This window comes from Orbicella franksi, chromosome 2 (assembly GCF_964199315.1).
Source record: "Orbicella franksi chromosome 2, jaOrbFran1.1, whole genome shotgun sequence".
NCBI classification, from domain to species: Eukaryota; Metazoa; Cnidaria; class Anthozoa; order Scleractinia; family Merulinidae; genus Orbicella; species Orbicella franksi.
This window is the reverse complement of record NC_138146.1, coordinates 2652829-2666947: the sequence shown is the minus strand read 5'-3', so window position 1 is coordinate 2666947 and position 14119 is coordinate 2652829. Positions and strand designations below refer to the sequence as shown.

Here is a 14119-nt window from a genome sequence, read left to right as displayed (position 1 = left end):
GTGATATTCCAAGTTCTACAGAATTTCGGCGCTTTTATAAAAAAGAAAACGGTTCGCGTAGTTAATAAGTCAAGTTATCGAGAAACTTTTTCAAACTTAAATTAATAATAAAATCATTGTTCCATAACTTGGCTCCCAAATGTGATTTTGGTGCAGATACTTGACCATTTAGGCGAGCCGATTTTCGGGAAAATGGGAACCATTTGAATGTTTGCCCCCTGGCGGACAACGTGGCTAATTTTCATTATAATACGAAAACCATCATGGCGGCTATCGTTAATATGGGCTGTTGGAGTCCTGCATTTTTCAGCCTCGTTAGCACCGGCGCAAAGGTTCATGATAACGAGTTTGTTGTCAAGTGACGTACTCTTGCTGACACTAGGCGCTTCAAAATAATGGAAAGTTTAGATATCTAAAATGGAGATAGTGGGACTCAAGTTAAGTCTTTACACTATTGGGACTGGGTTTATAAAATTTCCACCAGCAATGACTGAGATCACACGCTCTTTATTAATTATCACGCACAAAAGCTAACAGGTAAAGTTCACCCAGAACAACCAAAAATCGGCTGAGGACTTAAATTAATGTAGGTTGCTAAAAATATTCTAAAGTATAACGAGATTTGTTTAAAATCTTTACTAACTATTGTACAACTGCAAGCAAGCCATCTTACTGTAACCCAAATTTTTCTATTACCTAAAGTACTCATATACAACTTTGCAATGAAGGTAAACACGCAAGCAAATAATAGGCATGAACCGACCGACCTGCAAGCTATATCAAGCTACATCGGCCATTTAAAACAAACAGGAACAAGGCAAGGAATGTAGCTCTTTCCTGGTCATAAAAGCTACGAATAACGTTTGTTGTTACACTTAACGTACGCATAAAAAGCCATCCAAGCATAAAACTATTGATCAAGATTGTTGTGCTATTTCAAAACTTTTGAAATGTGTCGGAAATCCGTTCTAATTGTTTTACAAGCAAACCATTCTACTTATTGATCATTTAACCAAAATCGTGCTCATACATAATTCCTGTATAAAAAGGGTCGGGGAAATGCAGTTAAACACTCATACAAATAAAAGACATGAACTTGAAACTGTATCAAGTTATATTGGCCATCGAATCTTAATTAATTAAGACAAATTAATTAGTTAATTAACTACGAATTAATTAATTTAATTAATTAATTGCTTAAGTAATTAAAAACAGAAAACCATAACGTAAAAATGCATGTTGAGCTCTTAATAAACTTGTTAAGTTAAAACTCTCAAAATGGGGTTATAAAATTCAGTTGTATTTTGTTCTGAGTGCAAATATAATACTCTACCGTACACACAATGTCTTGCTGACAAAATAAACACACCGGGCTCACAAGTGTCTTTCACACATCAATATTATCATTCTCGCTGTTTCGTCTTAGGACACCTCGGTCATCCTTCAGAAATTCAGCAGCATTAGCTTCGACGCATGCTCGGAAACCCTCACGGTGATAAGCGGAGAACATCAATGGAGTGAAGAATTGATTGGCCGTGGAGGTGTTGGGGAACTTGTTACACAGCGCCACCGACAAGCAACTCAGCCAGGATTTTTTGTTGCAACACGCACAGCAGCAGAAGGTCAATTTATCGACGTCCTCTTCCGTCAGATACGGACTATCTCCCCAGTCACGTGGCTCCAAATTAAAACCAAATTCCTCCCAGGTTTTGACTTCGCTTTCTTCACCTTTTCGTGGATCTCTTGGTCTAATGAATAGAATTTCACCTTCTCCAACTTTGCCAGCGTCATCTTGGTAGTATTCAACTCTAAATCTAGTAAAAAGAAGACATTTCTTTTACTCAATATGAAGACGACCGTGTAGTGTGATCGTTCGGATGGGGTAGTCTTGAGAACCACTGTTGTTGGTGACTGACTGACGTTTCGACAACTGAGTGGAAGTCATCATCAGAGTCAAGTCGACAGAGTAAAGTCAAACTCAGAGTCTTGACTCTGATGATGACTTTCGCATAGATTGTGGAAACGTCAGTGACTGTCACCAACAACAGTCCTTCTCAGTACTACCCTCTCCCGGACGATCACAAAGCGCTATCGTCTGTTACTCACGGGTTCAAACCCTTTACTGTACCTATGTGAAGAGTTCAAAACTACCATCGAGTGTAAAACAACGGTGGAGTCCCGTTATGTCGAACTTGCGGCAGCGTTTCCCGGGGCGTGGACCCGTTTCAATGTATACCACTGTTTTTTTGCCCTGGATATCTCGAATCCCCGCTCATTTGGTGGTCGCTAGGATGTGCGCGTTATTGGGACCACACCGTTAATACTTCGAAACCGGACGGTACTCTTCTACGAAAAATTCCAGGGAGTGCCTCTGCAAGCTCCTCGTCCCAGGACGTAAAACATTCCTAACAAAAAGAACTCTTTAGCATGGTAAGTGTACAATGGGTGGGTTCCTAAGAGAATCGTTAGGGCACAATTGAGTGTCTTGCATGAAAACACCCCAAGTAGACCCCTTATATAACGCGACATTTTTGCACTAGCCAACGCGTCTACTACCAAAGGAAGGAAATGAAAACTCAAATAAAAAATTTTCAAATACAAACTTGTAATGTCGTGGTTTTCTTTCATTTGGTTTTTGCGGTTTCACAAAATTCTCCAACAGGTCTGAAATGACGTCCCGACCACCCTCGCCAAGAAACGAACAGTTCAGCTTGGTACGAGCGAGCATCAATGCTTTCAGAAGAACTTCTCCATAGGACTTCTCATCAGTATAACCACTGCCATCGACTACAATAATCTTCTTGAGTTTTTTCTTTAACAATGGCAAAATCCCTAGATTTTCCACGTGGCCTCCATCGCTGAGTAGCATCACAGGGGGTGGGACGGGGCCGATGTTCTCCATGGAAAGAGCTTCTCTCACAAAATTCACAAACGACACATGCACGATAAACCACCTTGAAAAACAGCAAAATATATCAGGAACGACAATCGTTCAGACAAAGGGTTTCTTCAACCTGTACATGACCTCCTAGCTTTGGCGACCCTTTGTTTTACAGTATAACTGGAATCCGACGGATTTACACTATTCTTTTGTTTTAAAGATTTAGTGATGCAACATATGTTGGATTTTCTAAACCGTATTACGCCACAATTGAAAACAAATGAACGCTATCATAACTGGTCGTGGGCCATCTTCACAACGACCTACTAACACTTGGCGTTATCCTTTTTTTAACAGTGAACCATGGAAAAGTAAGGATAAAACAGTATGAGCGAGGTTAATGCCTAGATGGTTTCACCCAAAAAAGCGGACATATTGATGTAGTGTCCCGTGATTCGAAAGGGTACATTGACTTGCCCTGGAGGTTGACGAAACAGACCAAAGCTGACGTACTTCCTGATTTGGAAATGCTTCAATCTACAGTAGCTAACTTAAAGTTGACCTCGAAACAATAATATAGAAGTTGGTGCAATAAGACTTCTGTATCATTTCAGAGAGATGTCGACGTAAAAATCAGATTTGTGGGTTACATCCTTACACAGCTATCTTCTGCCACCACTTTGGATTTTCAGTTCCCGTGTCGGCGAAACTTCCAATCAAAGCCAAAATAAGATGAATTACAAAGAATGTAATTACTCCAGCTTCAATTGACGTTGCTCCATTGTCTCCACGATAGTAAATGGCTGGTACAACGATTAATGGAAGACCACGGAGAATATTTATGAGAAGTGGGACCACCTGTTGTAAACAAAAAGCACGGTATAGGAATGCATGGAGCTTTAATTGGTAATTAAACCTAGCTAGTCGCCTTGTGATTTCTCCTTCGAGAAACCGCTCTGACTTGGAGGGTGTTACGTGCAGCATATTATATCCTTGCCAAGAGAGAATCTAACTAAGAGACTGAATCCCCAAAAGGGCCATATCAGTTCCAAATGTCATCCCTCTCTGGTTATTTTTAGACTCATGGTGTGTTGTCTCTTGGGGTGACATGCCATTTCATGTCAAGTTATGTCATGTAGTATCAATCTCATGTGAAGTTATGTCATGTAATGTCCACCCCATACCAAGTTATATGATGTAAATAATAATAGAATGGAATTTAACAGTGCCCACCCACGATGTGGCTCTTCTTATACCGCTTCCAGATCGAATTAAAATTTTGAAGAGTTGGTTTTTGTGGAGGGAGGAAAGCCGGGGAACCCAGAGAAAAAACCCCCTGAACAAGGACGAGAACCAACACAAACTCGAACCCGGGCCACAGCGGTGGGAGACGAGTGCTCTCGTCACTGAGCCATCCCTTCTCCCCGATGAAGTTATGTCATATCATGTGAAATTATGGTGTTTCAAGGGCTAAACAAGTTACTTACCTTCATGAAACAAGACTCAGCTTTTATTGCCTTGAAGTTGCTGATCATTGTGATTCCCATTTCAAATCCAAGAATCGTGTGGAGGCGGATCATTTTGAGAGAGGAGTCATAACCTGAAATTGCCGCTGCAGAGGTGGCCATGGCGTCTGATAATTCGACATCTCGAGGTTCCAGTTTGCCTTTAAATTGCTCGAAAGACGGATCGCGATCTAACCGCTCGATTTTGGTAGGTGACATTGTCAGCAGAGCAGAATCTCTATCCGAATTCTCGTTTTTCTTCCAGTCGTGGACGGTCACGTTTGAAATGTACTCGGGCTCCATGTCCCTTAGATCTCCCAAGTTTAAGGCTCTCTTCTCCACTGGCCTAGTTCCTTCGATGATGGGGTCATTAGCCCGCGGATCGTGATCTCCAAGGATGTCCGCCTGTTGCTCTGTGTATTGTCTAGACTTCCGTCTACTGCTTTTCTTTAGACATGTCCACAAAGGGCAGAAGACTTCTTGGAACCTTTCCAGCCATCCCCTTGTGACCTGGCTTTCCTTTGAGTAAAATGCCTTTCGAAGTCTCCACCTGCCAATCAATCGGGTTAAGAGAAACCCAAATGAGTAAAACAAAAAACCGTCGACATTTAGTCGCACTGCAACATCCACCAACCTCCACCTGCTCGATGCTAACTACTGCAGTAAGATATTTTTGAAAGGCATACATCGTCTTACTTTCAGTTGGCATACATTCCTGTAGTCCTCTAAGAATGATGAATGGATTGTATTCACTTTCAAGTTAAGCTTAGCTCTTGGTCACAATTCCCTGTTTTCTAGTCTTTTTTTACTCCAGAAATGAGCTGCATTACTTTCAAAAAGCTACAGCAATTCAGCTTCAGCTCAGTGCTGTACTTAGAAAAATTCAAATCCCCATCATTTCTCAATACTGCCGACTGGACCTTGTCCAAATTCAGGACAAGTGTAGATCTTTCTTCGTTCGTCAGTAAGCTTATATGGGACCAGCACTGGAATAAAGACTAGGCGTATTTCCCCTCCCGCCCCCTCCCCCCTCCGGCCCACAACATGGAATCCTACTTCATCTCAGGCTGTACTTCAGGCCCCAGAATGTTTTTCGGTTCATAATAACAATTCCTTAACACTCATTTGCACTTCTGGCTAGAAGAACTTGCTTCCTGGGTAGAGTACTGAGGGACTAGCCATTAAACGTTTGCCCATTGTGTCACACTTTTAACAGTGAACAGTAAACCTGTGTGGATGTACGAAGACATTGAACAACAATTAATTTCTTACCTGTTGTAGACATGGATGAGTCTCTTGCGTGATGCGTCCAAATAGGGTACAAACCACAAAATAAACCCAGAGGCAAAGAGCAACCGATTAAATAGCTCAACAGAAAACACAATGCCTACTATCTTAGCTTCGTACACCTTCCAGTAGATGATATAAGAATAAAGATATATTATAAGACCGTAGGATGTTTTGTTGCGCAAGAGAGGAAGAAAGAACCACAGGACAACGCCAATCACCACAATAACCAACCGACTCCACAGGGGGATTTTAATAAAGAAACTATGTATTGCAAACGGGAAGAAAGTAAACGAAAACAACAGAAAGCAAATTGCCGAGAGAAAACTAAAATATTGAGAGAATTTCTGAGACAACCTGCGCGATAGAATGTAAAATATGCCAAACAGCACGCCCAGGATGGAAAATAGGAGAATCTTGGCGGAAGCCTTGGTTCCTTGACGAGAAAGACAATGTTGGCGGATTTCTTGAGGCGTGGCGTTCTGGTCACTCTGATGAATCCCGATCGCGGTAGCATTATCACAATCCTCCTGGTCTCGAAGGTACTTTCCGAAGATGTAATCAATGATGAAGGCAACAGGAAATGCGTAAGACCCATAAATGACATTCGGCAAAATGAAGGTGACGATGAGCACCAGGAAGAACAGCACTATTGTATCTCGGATTCCTATCAGTGGCTTCTCCCAGTCACATAAATACCCTGCTTTTCGTCGCATGTGGTCGAAGAACTCCTCATGCCATTCTTCAACGTCGTCCTCTTTCTTCTCTTTTCGGTATTTCCAATCCAGAAAGGAAGTGCCCGTGTAACCACCCCCTGACACGCAGCTTACATAATCTACTTTTGCTTTCTCCTGGAGCAGTCTGCGCAGGACTCCAGAGCACAGCGCCGCTGACCGAATGCCACCGCCCGAAAAAGCCAAACCAGTTTCTTTGGTATTCATGGTACCTAAAAGAAAACAACAACAAAAAAACAACAGTGTTCACAATTATCTCAAAATTTCTAGGCGAGGTCAGTCCTTTGCGTGATGTATTACCGAATATATACCGACAAGAGACCATGATCGCCTCATTTTCTCTTGATACAGATTGTTTTAGTAACCTATATACAATTGAGTACTCCCGAAAAATTCGAGCAGGGTTGTGCGGTATGCTTCTCGAAACCCTTATCTATGTCAGAACAATCAAATGAATTTCCGTACCCTATTTCATACCCAAACTGCTTGTCTTAAGACAAAAATAATCACAAAAAGTTACGTCTGCTAAAAATCACAACCAATTCCAGACTGCAGCCGGTTAAAGAAAGTGTACAAAACCGTACCCAATTTAATTTCAGACTCGGAAGGAGGCAAAAACAACACCTTATGCATATGGCGGCTGCATATAACTATATAGTGTGGTGTGCGTCAGGGAACCCCCCCCCCCGGTAATTTATTACATTACGCTGATTCAGGAACTAACTTATTCTCAACGCATTAAAATTAGCTACTAGACTTTACGAGTCACTCAACCGTCAAAACCATCTCACATTTTATCATGCTGTTGTCAAATATTGCTATGGATTAAGTAAACTTTTCATTTTCTTCGGCAAACACATATCAACAACACGTAACGCAGCCCAAACATGCGGGGTTACTGACATTTTAGTCATAAAGGACACCTGCCGAAATGACGCTCTTCAAAATACAGCTGTCAAAAGCCGGTCAAAGACGTCATTACACAATCAACAGACAAATTTAACACTTATGTACACTCAAGTGATCAGCAACATAGACTGTTGCATGGTGTGTCCCTAAGTACTTCTAGGACTGTAATTATAACATTTTAGCGGTTGTCAATCACTCGTAAAAATTTTCATTTTACTTTCGGTATGTACGGCTAGCTCACTAAATACACTGGCATTAAATATTCCTTGAAGCCTATAAATGAAGACGTTTGTCGGGTTTTTCAACGGCCATTCGCGTGCATGAATGACCCGAGATCATGCAAACTACACGCCAGCGAACAATTCAAATTATTCCTGCACGTATTTTTCTTGGGGATACGGACTGAACATTACTAAACCTGTGAAACTTTTAACTTATTACCTTACAAAATTATAAGGTTTATAAGAAATTTAAGTCTTGTACAGTTCGTAGCCCCAGGACAAATGCCAACCTCGTTCCCAGGGACTCTGATCTTACCGCCCCCGGGAGCGATCCTCGCTCGCTCCAGGGGGCGGTAAGATGAGAGACCCTGGGAACGAGGCTGGACAAATATAAATAAGTGCAGAAATAATTTGTTCGCGTGTAGATATGCTTGATCTCGGGGTCATTCATGCATGCGAAATGGCCGTTGAGAACCCGATCCGCCGTCTTCAGTTATGAATTTCAAGGATATTTAATGCACGTGTGTTTGGTGAGCCAGCCGTGCACACTAAAACTAAAATGGCAATTTTTACGAGTGGACCACTGTCGGTAAGACCCGTTCCAAACGCCGCTCCATTCATGCGCCGAACCTAACTGATGAGTTAAGTACGGCAGAAGAGCGGCGTTTGAATCAGTGAACTGTTTGGTTCGGCAGGTTAAGTTTGGTGCGGCAAACAACATTAAATTCGGCAGGGTCTGTCGCACTGCACGTTGGAGCGGCAGTTGATTCATACGAACCTAATCTATGTATGTAAATTACTGTAATTTATTTTTCATATAACGGGACTCGTTATTGGCTCAAAATTGAGTGTCGTGACCAGTCATGCATGAAGCTCAAAGTCGTCGCTAAAAATAAAGACAACAAAATACCAGTATGCCTTCGATTTATGAGGAACGGGACTGTATAAGCGAGTTTCTTTAGCGCAAATTCATTTTTTTGCTTTTTCTTCGTGATAATAGCCCAGCTTATTAGATTTCCCTTTAACAAGTCGATTTGACCGGGAGAAAACCTGTCTAAATATAAACACTGAACCTTGAGTTTGAATTTGCTTCCCTAAATATTGCTACAACAGCATGATAACAGCGAAATGTTAGTCACAGCTTTTCTATTTGGACAGAGTTCGTGAATTCAGAACGCATATTTTCTCGTCGAAAATTGTTACCACCGGCTTCCCGAATTAAGTTCGACGCAAGTACGCCGTCTGAACCAGCCGTCGCTCCAAAGTCGCTCTAAAGTCGAACTTAATCAAGTTTGGTTCGGCACATGAGTAGAGCGGCGTTTGGACCGGGCGTAAGGGGCGGAGATGATTGACGTCCACCAAAACTTAGGTTTTGTCTGGATGCTTTTGCGCTTAAGGTCGCGTGTGATTGACTAACCGCAGTAATTTAATTCTTGAAAATTTATTTTTACATATATATTTTTTTAATTATTATAATTATTCGATGTTTCGAGATGTTCCGGAATGTTCCATGTTCCTGGTTTTATCGACGGCCCCGCATATAACACATGTATACATTCAATATGTGCAGCTTTATCTTAGGGCCTGTTTTCATGGAGGGAGGGTGCCCCGGCTAACCGGGCTACCAGGCTGGAAGGGTTGACACACATAGCCCGCCTTAACATGCAACTCACCTAACCGGGACAGTGAGTGGGCTGTACCTTCATAGGGCTGCGTGGGCTACCTTTTGAGCGGCCGCTAAGCACAACAAACAAAATGGCCGACCAAAGAAACTTTATTTGACATCATATTTCAGCGTCGTGCACGGGCACGGGGCTGTTCTCTGCCTGAGACTCATCTATTACATTGATTTCTTCAGGCTGACTGTCATTCTGTTCGGCAGATAACACTGGCAAATGGTAATTATAAAAATATTCACCTCGCGCCGCCATGTTTTCGCGGTTTATCTCACCTCGACGAGCCAGGATAGCCCGACACGAAACGTTTACATGGTAAAAAGCTATCCCGCCTAGCCGGGTGCCCCGGGCAAGTAGACAGGGTGCCCCGTGTAGGCGGGATACCCAGTCTAGCATGTAAACGCTTCAATGCGTTTTCTAAAGAAACGTATGAGAAGTCAGCCCTCCCAAGGTAGCTAATAGAGTTACACCTAATACCAAAAATGCTGGGTAGTCAGAACAACAATGCTGAACAACTGAGTAGTCAATGAATGAGTTGCCAGTAATCGGATACCCGTGTTTGCGCGAAGAACTCTGGGATCGTCAGGGGGCAAACATTGCTGGTCGCTAGAAGGAAATGTATGGCGAAAAGTTGTTTCGAGGTACAAGAAAACGATTTTTGAGAGAGATCAACGCTTTTTCGTCGTCGTTTTTATCGCAAATGGATTTGGGCAATGTTGATATGTGGAATATGTAAGTTTTTCTTTGAATAACCGTGAAATATGTGACAAAATGTACCGATAAACTCCGTTGCTTGCGTGAAGTTTATTTTGAAATCTACATCGCGTAATGGTCTGAATATATTACAAAATTAATTAGGTGTAAATCGAGAGGAAATAACCCCGTAAAGCCTTTTAAGTTGTGTACAGGCTACTTTTGGCTTATTTGAAAGCTTAGTCGTACAAATAATACTGGAAATGAGCCCGGTGGCGATTATTGTACTGTCTGGGGTTGATTTAATGACAAATGAGTCCGCGCGACTCATGCTGTGTGGCTACTAGTGTTGCTCAAAGCCTTTGTTTTGCTTTTACAAGCACGTATTTCAGTGATTTTCCTTTTCTATAACAGATCAAGGGTAGCTCCCTTAATATATCTCTGAGTATTTGTATTTGAAAGTGCCATTTGTGCGTGATTATGCTTTCCGAAGTTTGGTATTGACGGTTGAGTGAAATTGCCCGACACAAAGGGCAGTAGTTCCTTCTGCAATTTTCGATTTCTGTTTTAGAGCTTCTTTTCTGTCTTAGTATTTAACTTCTCGGAGGGTCTTTTCTACCATTTGCTCCGGGTAGCCTCTCGAGATCAGGCGTGTATTGAAATTTGAATATTCTCTTGAATGTATTTCACAATAAACCTCACGCAAGCAAAAGGGAGTTTATCGGTAAATTTTATCACTTATTTCACGGTTATTCAAACAAAAACTTACATTTTCCATGTATCAACATTGCCAAAATCCATTTGCGATAAAACAAAGGCGAAAAAGCGTTGATCTCTCCCCAAAACAATGTTTTTGGGCGTCGAAACAGCTTTACGCCATACATTTCCTTCTAGCGATTTGCAATGTTTGCCCCCTGACGATCCCAGAGTTCTTTTCGCAAACACGGGTATCCGATTACTGGCAACTCATTTATTCGTGAAAATCGTCTCGGTTGATTGCATACGCGCCATAGGGCTGTCAATCAAAAGGTAAACTTTTACTTCCGGCGAAAACGTAAAACCGCCATTTCTCCGTCAATATTTAGCCTTTTTCAAAAGTTTTTCTCAGAAATTAGAGATTATTCCTCGACCACTACTTTGACCCAAAACTCCAAATTTGAAGAAAATTACCGACCCGAAGGAAAACTGTAACCTGAACTACGTATTTTCTCTCAGCTCAGTGTCGATGGAGTAAAATTTACAGGGTTATAATTACTTGCGTAGCAGCTCGTGCATGGATGCCGACTTCAAGCTAAGTAGCTACGTGACGATAATTTGAGTTGTTTATCGGGGCTTCGTAAATTGCCGTTAACTGGAAGAAAATCTTTTAAATTATAGTTTACCAAGTTAGACAAACACCCAAGAGGTAAACATAAATGAAAAGGAACAAGGATGGCTTAGCATTACGAAGATACAGCGGGATTACAAATGAGTGACTTGAAAAGTTTAGGCGGCTAAATTTCTCAAAATGCACGAACCGTGTCGTAGCTCCTTAGTTCAAAGCCTTAAAGTTTTGCATAGCTTGTAACCGGCCTTCCTTTGAATACAATGTAAACTACTGATAAAGTAAGACTTAATCATATACTTACCAGTCTATACTCAAAAGAGGCACTACAGAAAGGCTTTCAATACAACTCCAGTAACTGTTTGCAAGCAGACGAACTAAATAATCATCTGTACGTGAGCCGGAAGTCAATCCAAAAATATTCCTCATTCCAAACTACATGAAAAGTCAAGGACAGAGAGAGCTAATACGTGACAGACGTAACAATGTGCGCGAACAAATTTGAACTTCCCATTACGTGTCATGGTCGATAGTGCGACCCCTTCTAACCAGAGATTCCATCATTTCATCTGACATCTTTGACCCTTTCACTACCAAGATATAAAAGCTATTCTCTTAACTGAGAACCATGCATTTTTTTGTTGGCTATTCCTAGAAATTTGGTGTTATATCAAGAGAATATCCATATGTTGATAACTTCTGTAATTCTCATTACCGGTCTGTGTAAGAATATCAATATCGTGTTTTCTTATGCTTCTAAAATTATTTTATGCTAATGTCACGGCCCCCATAACTAGCGGATAAACTTCTTATAAGTAGGCTTATGCTTATGCTTACGTCTAATTGAAGAGCGGGCTTTACGCACCGATTGCTCCTGAGAGTTAAGGTGGCCGAACAAAGTTTTCGCGCGGGCTTTTGCTGATGCAATTCATCGCACGCACAAGGATTGCAAAAAACAAACATGCCGTCAATAGAGCGATCATTTTATTTACTCAACACTCCCAGTATCTGTGCTATTTTTCTCTATAATTGAACGCAACGTATTGATGGCTGTAGTCTTTTATTACAAAGATATGTTAGAAAAGGTAGCGATGCAAAGAACCCAGCAATTCTCAGTTTTTTCTTTCTTACCGAAAGAACCCAGTTAAATGCAGCGCATGCGTAGTAAGTCAAAAAATTGCGATTGAATTAAAATTGCACTCTCGGAAATACGCCTATTTCTCGAGAACCACTCATTAGAATTTCACGAAATTTGGCACGAAAATACTTTAGGAAATAAGTAACTGGAGTATTGAAAATAATTGAACTTTAACACAGGAAATTCTAGATATTCCAGTGAACAATCAACAAGAGATAATTAAAGATCTCTCTTTTAAATTATTAGCAAAATGGTGTTAACTCGTGAGAATCGTTACAAACTTGTTGCATGCAAATTATGAAGAAAATCTAATTACTAGATTTTCTGCAAATAAACAAAACCGATTTTAAAGGCCTGTTTATATTTATTTAAGTTGCCATGGCAACGGCACATACGTCAGCTTAACCATCAAAAAACCAAAGTTTGTGTTGTTAACTAGCTTGCTGCCATTTTTGACGACCGAGGGATCAAGGGTTTTAGAGAAAAGGTGAATGAAACACAGGTATCAAAAACTGTGTTCAGCCACCTTAAAGGGTTAAGCGGAGGGATTCCCATCAAGTACCTTTTTTCTCTTCATTCGAGCACCGGCTGGAGGCATAACGATCTCAGTGCATACCATTGTACATCTACCCTAATTCGTACAATATTTTTCACCCCCTAATCTCTTTCAACAAAATTCAACCAGATTCTCTCCCTCTCCCCTCCCCCGTCAATTCACGAAATGTGGCTGAATTCGTTTTCATGTGTCGAGCCAGGTGAACCTACGGCACGCTAAGGAAGCTAAAAGGCTCACCAGGACCTCAACCCTGATTTCTTCCTTCCCGGGTACGGTGCACTGTAGCTAGTCTCCTTCCCAGCCGTTCTTTGGGATGCCACGCAACGCGTGACGTTCCAAATAACAGCTGCGAGGATACTACATGATAGCCGCAGCTGTGTGCAGGACTCTTCTACATCGCTTTCTTAGTTTGCGTCACGCAAAAAGCGAAGAAAACAGGAGACGTCTGTACGCCCGCTCTTCCGCCAAGAACAATAGCTCTAGTTCATCTGCGGATTAACCAAGCAAGCAGAGCCTTTCTCTCATATGCTTCTTAACGAGAAAAAGGCTCCGCACTAATCGCGTCAATTTCGTATTGAGTATATTCTGCGTGTTGCTAAGATACGCTCTCGGATCCAGGCGTACGGATAATCGTATGCTCGTAAATAGGAAATTCACCGTGACCGGTCGGTAAAGATACGAACGTATCCGTCTCAGATGTGAAAGACTTCGAACGAAGCAATAATGCGATACAGAGTATAGTCAAGCGTGTATAGTCAGTGGGCTCATTTTTGACCATCGGTTTCCCATAAAAATGGACGCTTGAACTAAAAAAAAACAGTTTAACGAATGCAAACCGCAACGACTAGCCCAAGAGTTGGGGTAACGGCTAAACAGATTTGTGAACCGCCTCTCTCTCCGTTTTCAAGCTGAAGGAAATATAAAAAAAGTTCTGCTCAAAGGGTGACTAAGTACTCATTGCTGCAGAGCGAGCGTAGCGAGCGAGCAGCAACATAATCAGGATTTAAGAAGAATATATTGAAGGGGGTACGAATTCTCGAATTCATCACTTTTTACCAGAATGCATTGCAGTTAACCAGACTGCACTGCGCCACTTTTACTGGAGTGCATTGCGCCACGAACAACACGAGGATGTCATACTCGTCGAGCCGTCATCCTTTTTCGCGTGGATTCCACTGAGAAAGTTTGCTCTGAT

General features: G+C 41.7%; 1 protein-coding gene across 1 annotated transcript; it reads right to left on the bottom strand.

Moving 5' to 3' along the window:
• Positions 1–39: 39 nt before the first annotated feature.
• LOC145476065 (uncharacterized) lies at positions 40–11929 on the bottom strand. Its single transcript, XM_081455333.1, has 6 exons — positions 11535–11929; positions 5659–6619; positions 4369–4936; positions 3540–3739; positions 2604–2954; positions 40–1814 (listed from the first exon to the last, which is right to left on the bottom strand). The coding sequence occupies exons 2-6, from the start codon at positions 6612–6614 to the stop codon at positions 1388–1390; spliced, it is 2502 nt and encodes an 833-aa protein (XP_081311459.1). The 5' UTR covers positions 6615–6619; positions 11535–11929; the 3' UTR covers positions 40–1387.
• Between the last annotated feature and the right edge of the window lie 2190 nt (positions 11930–14119).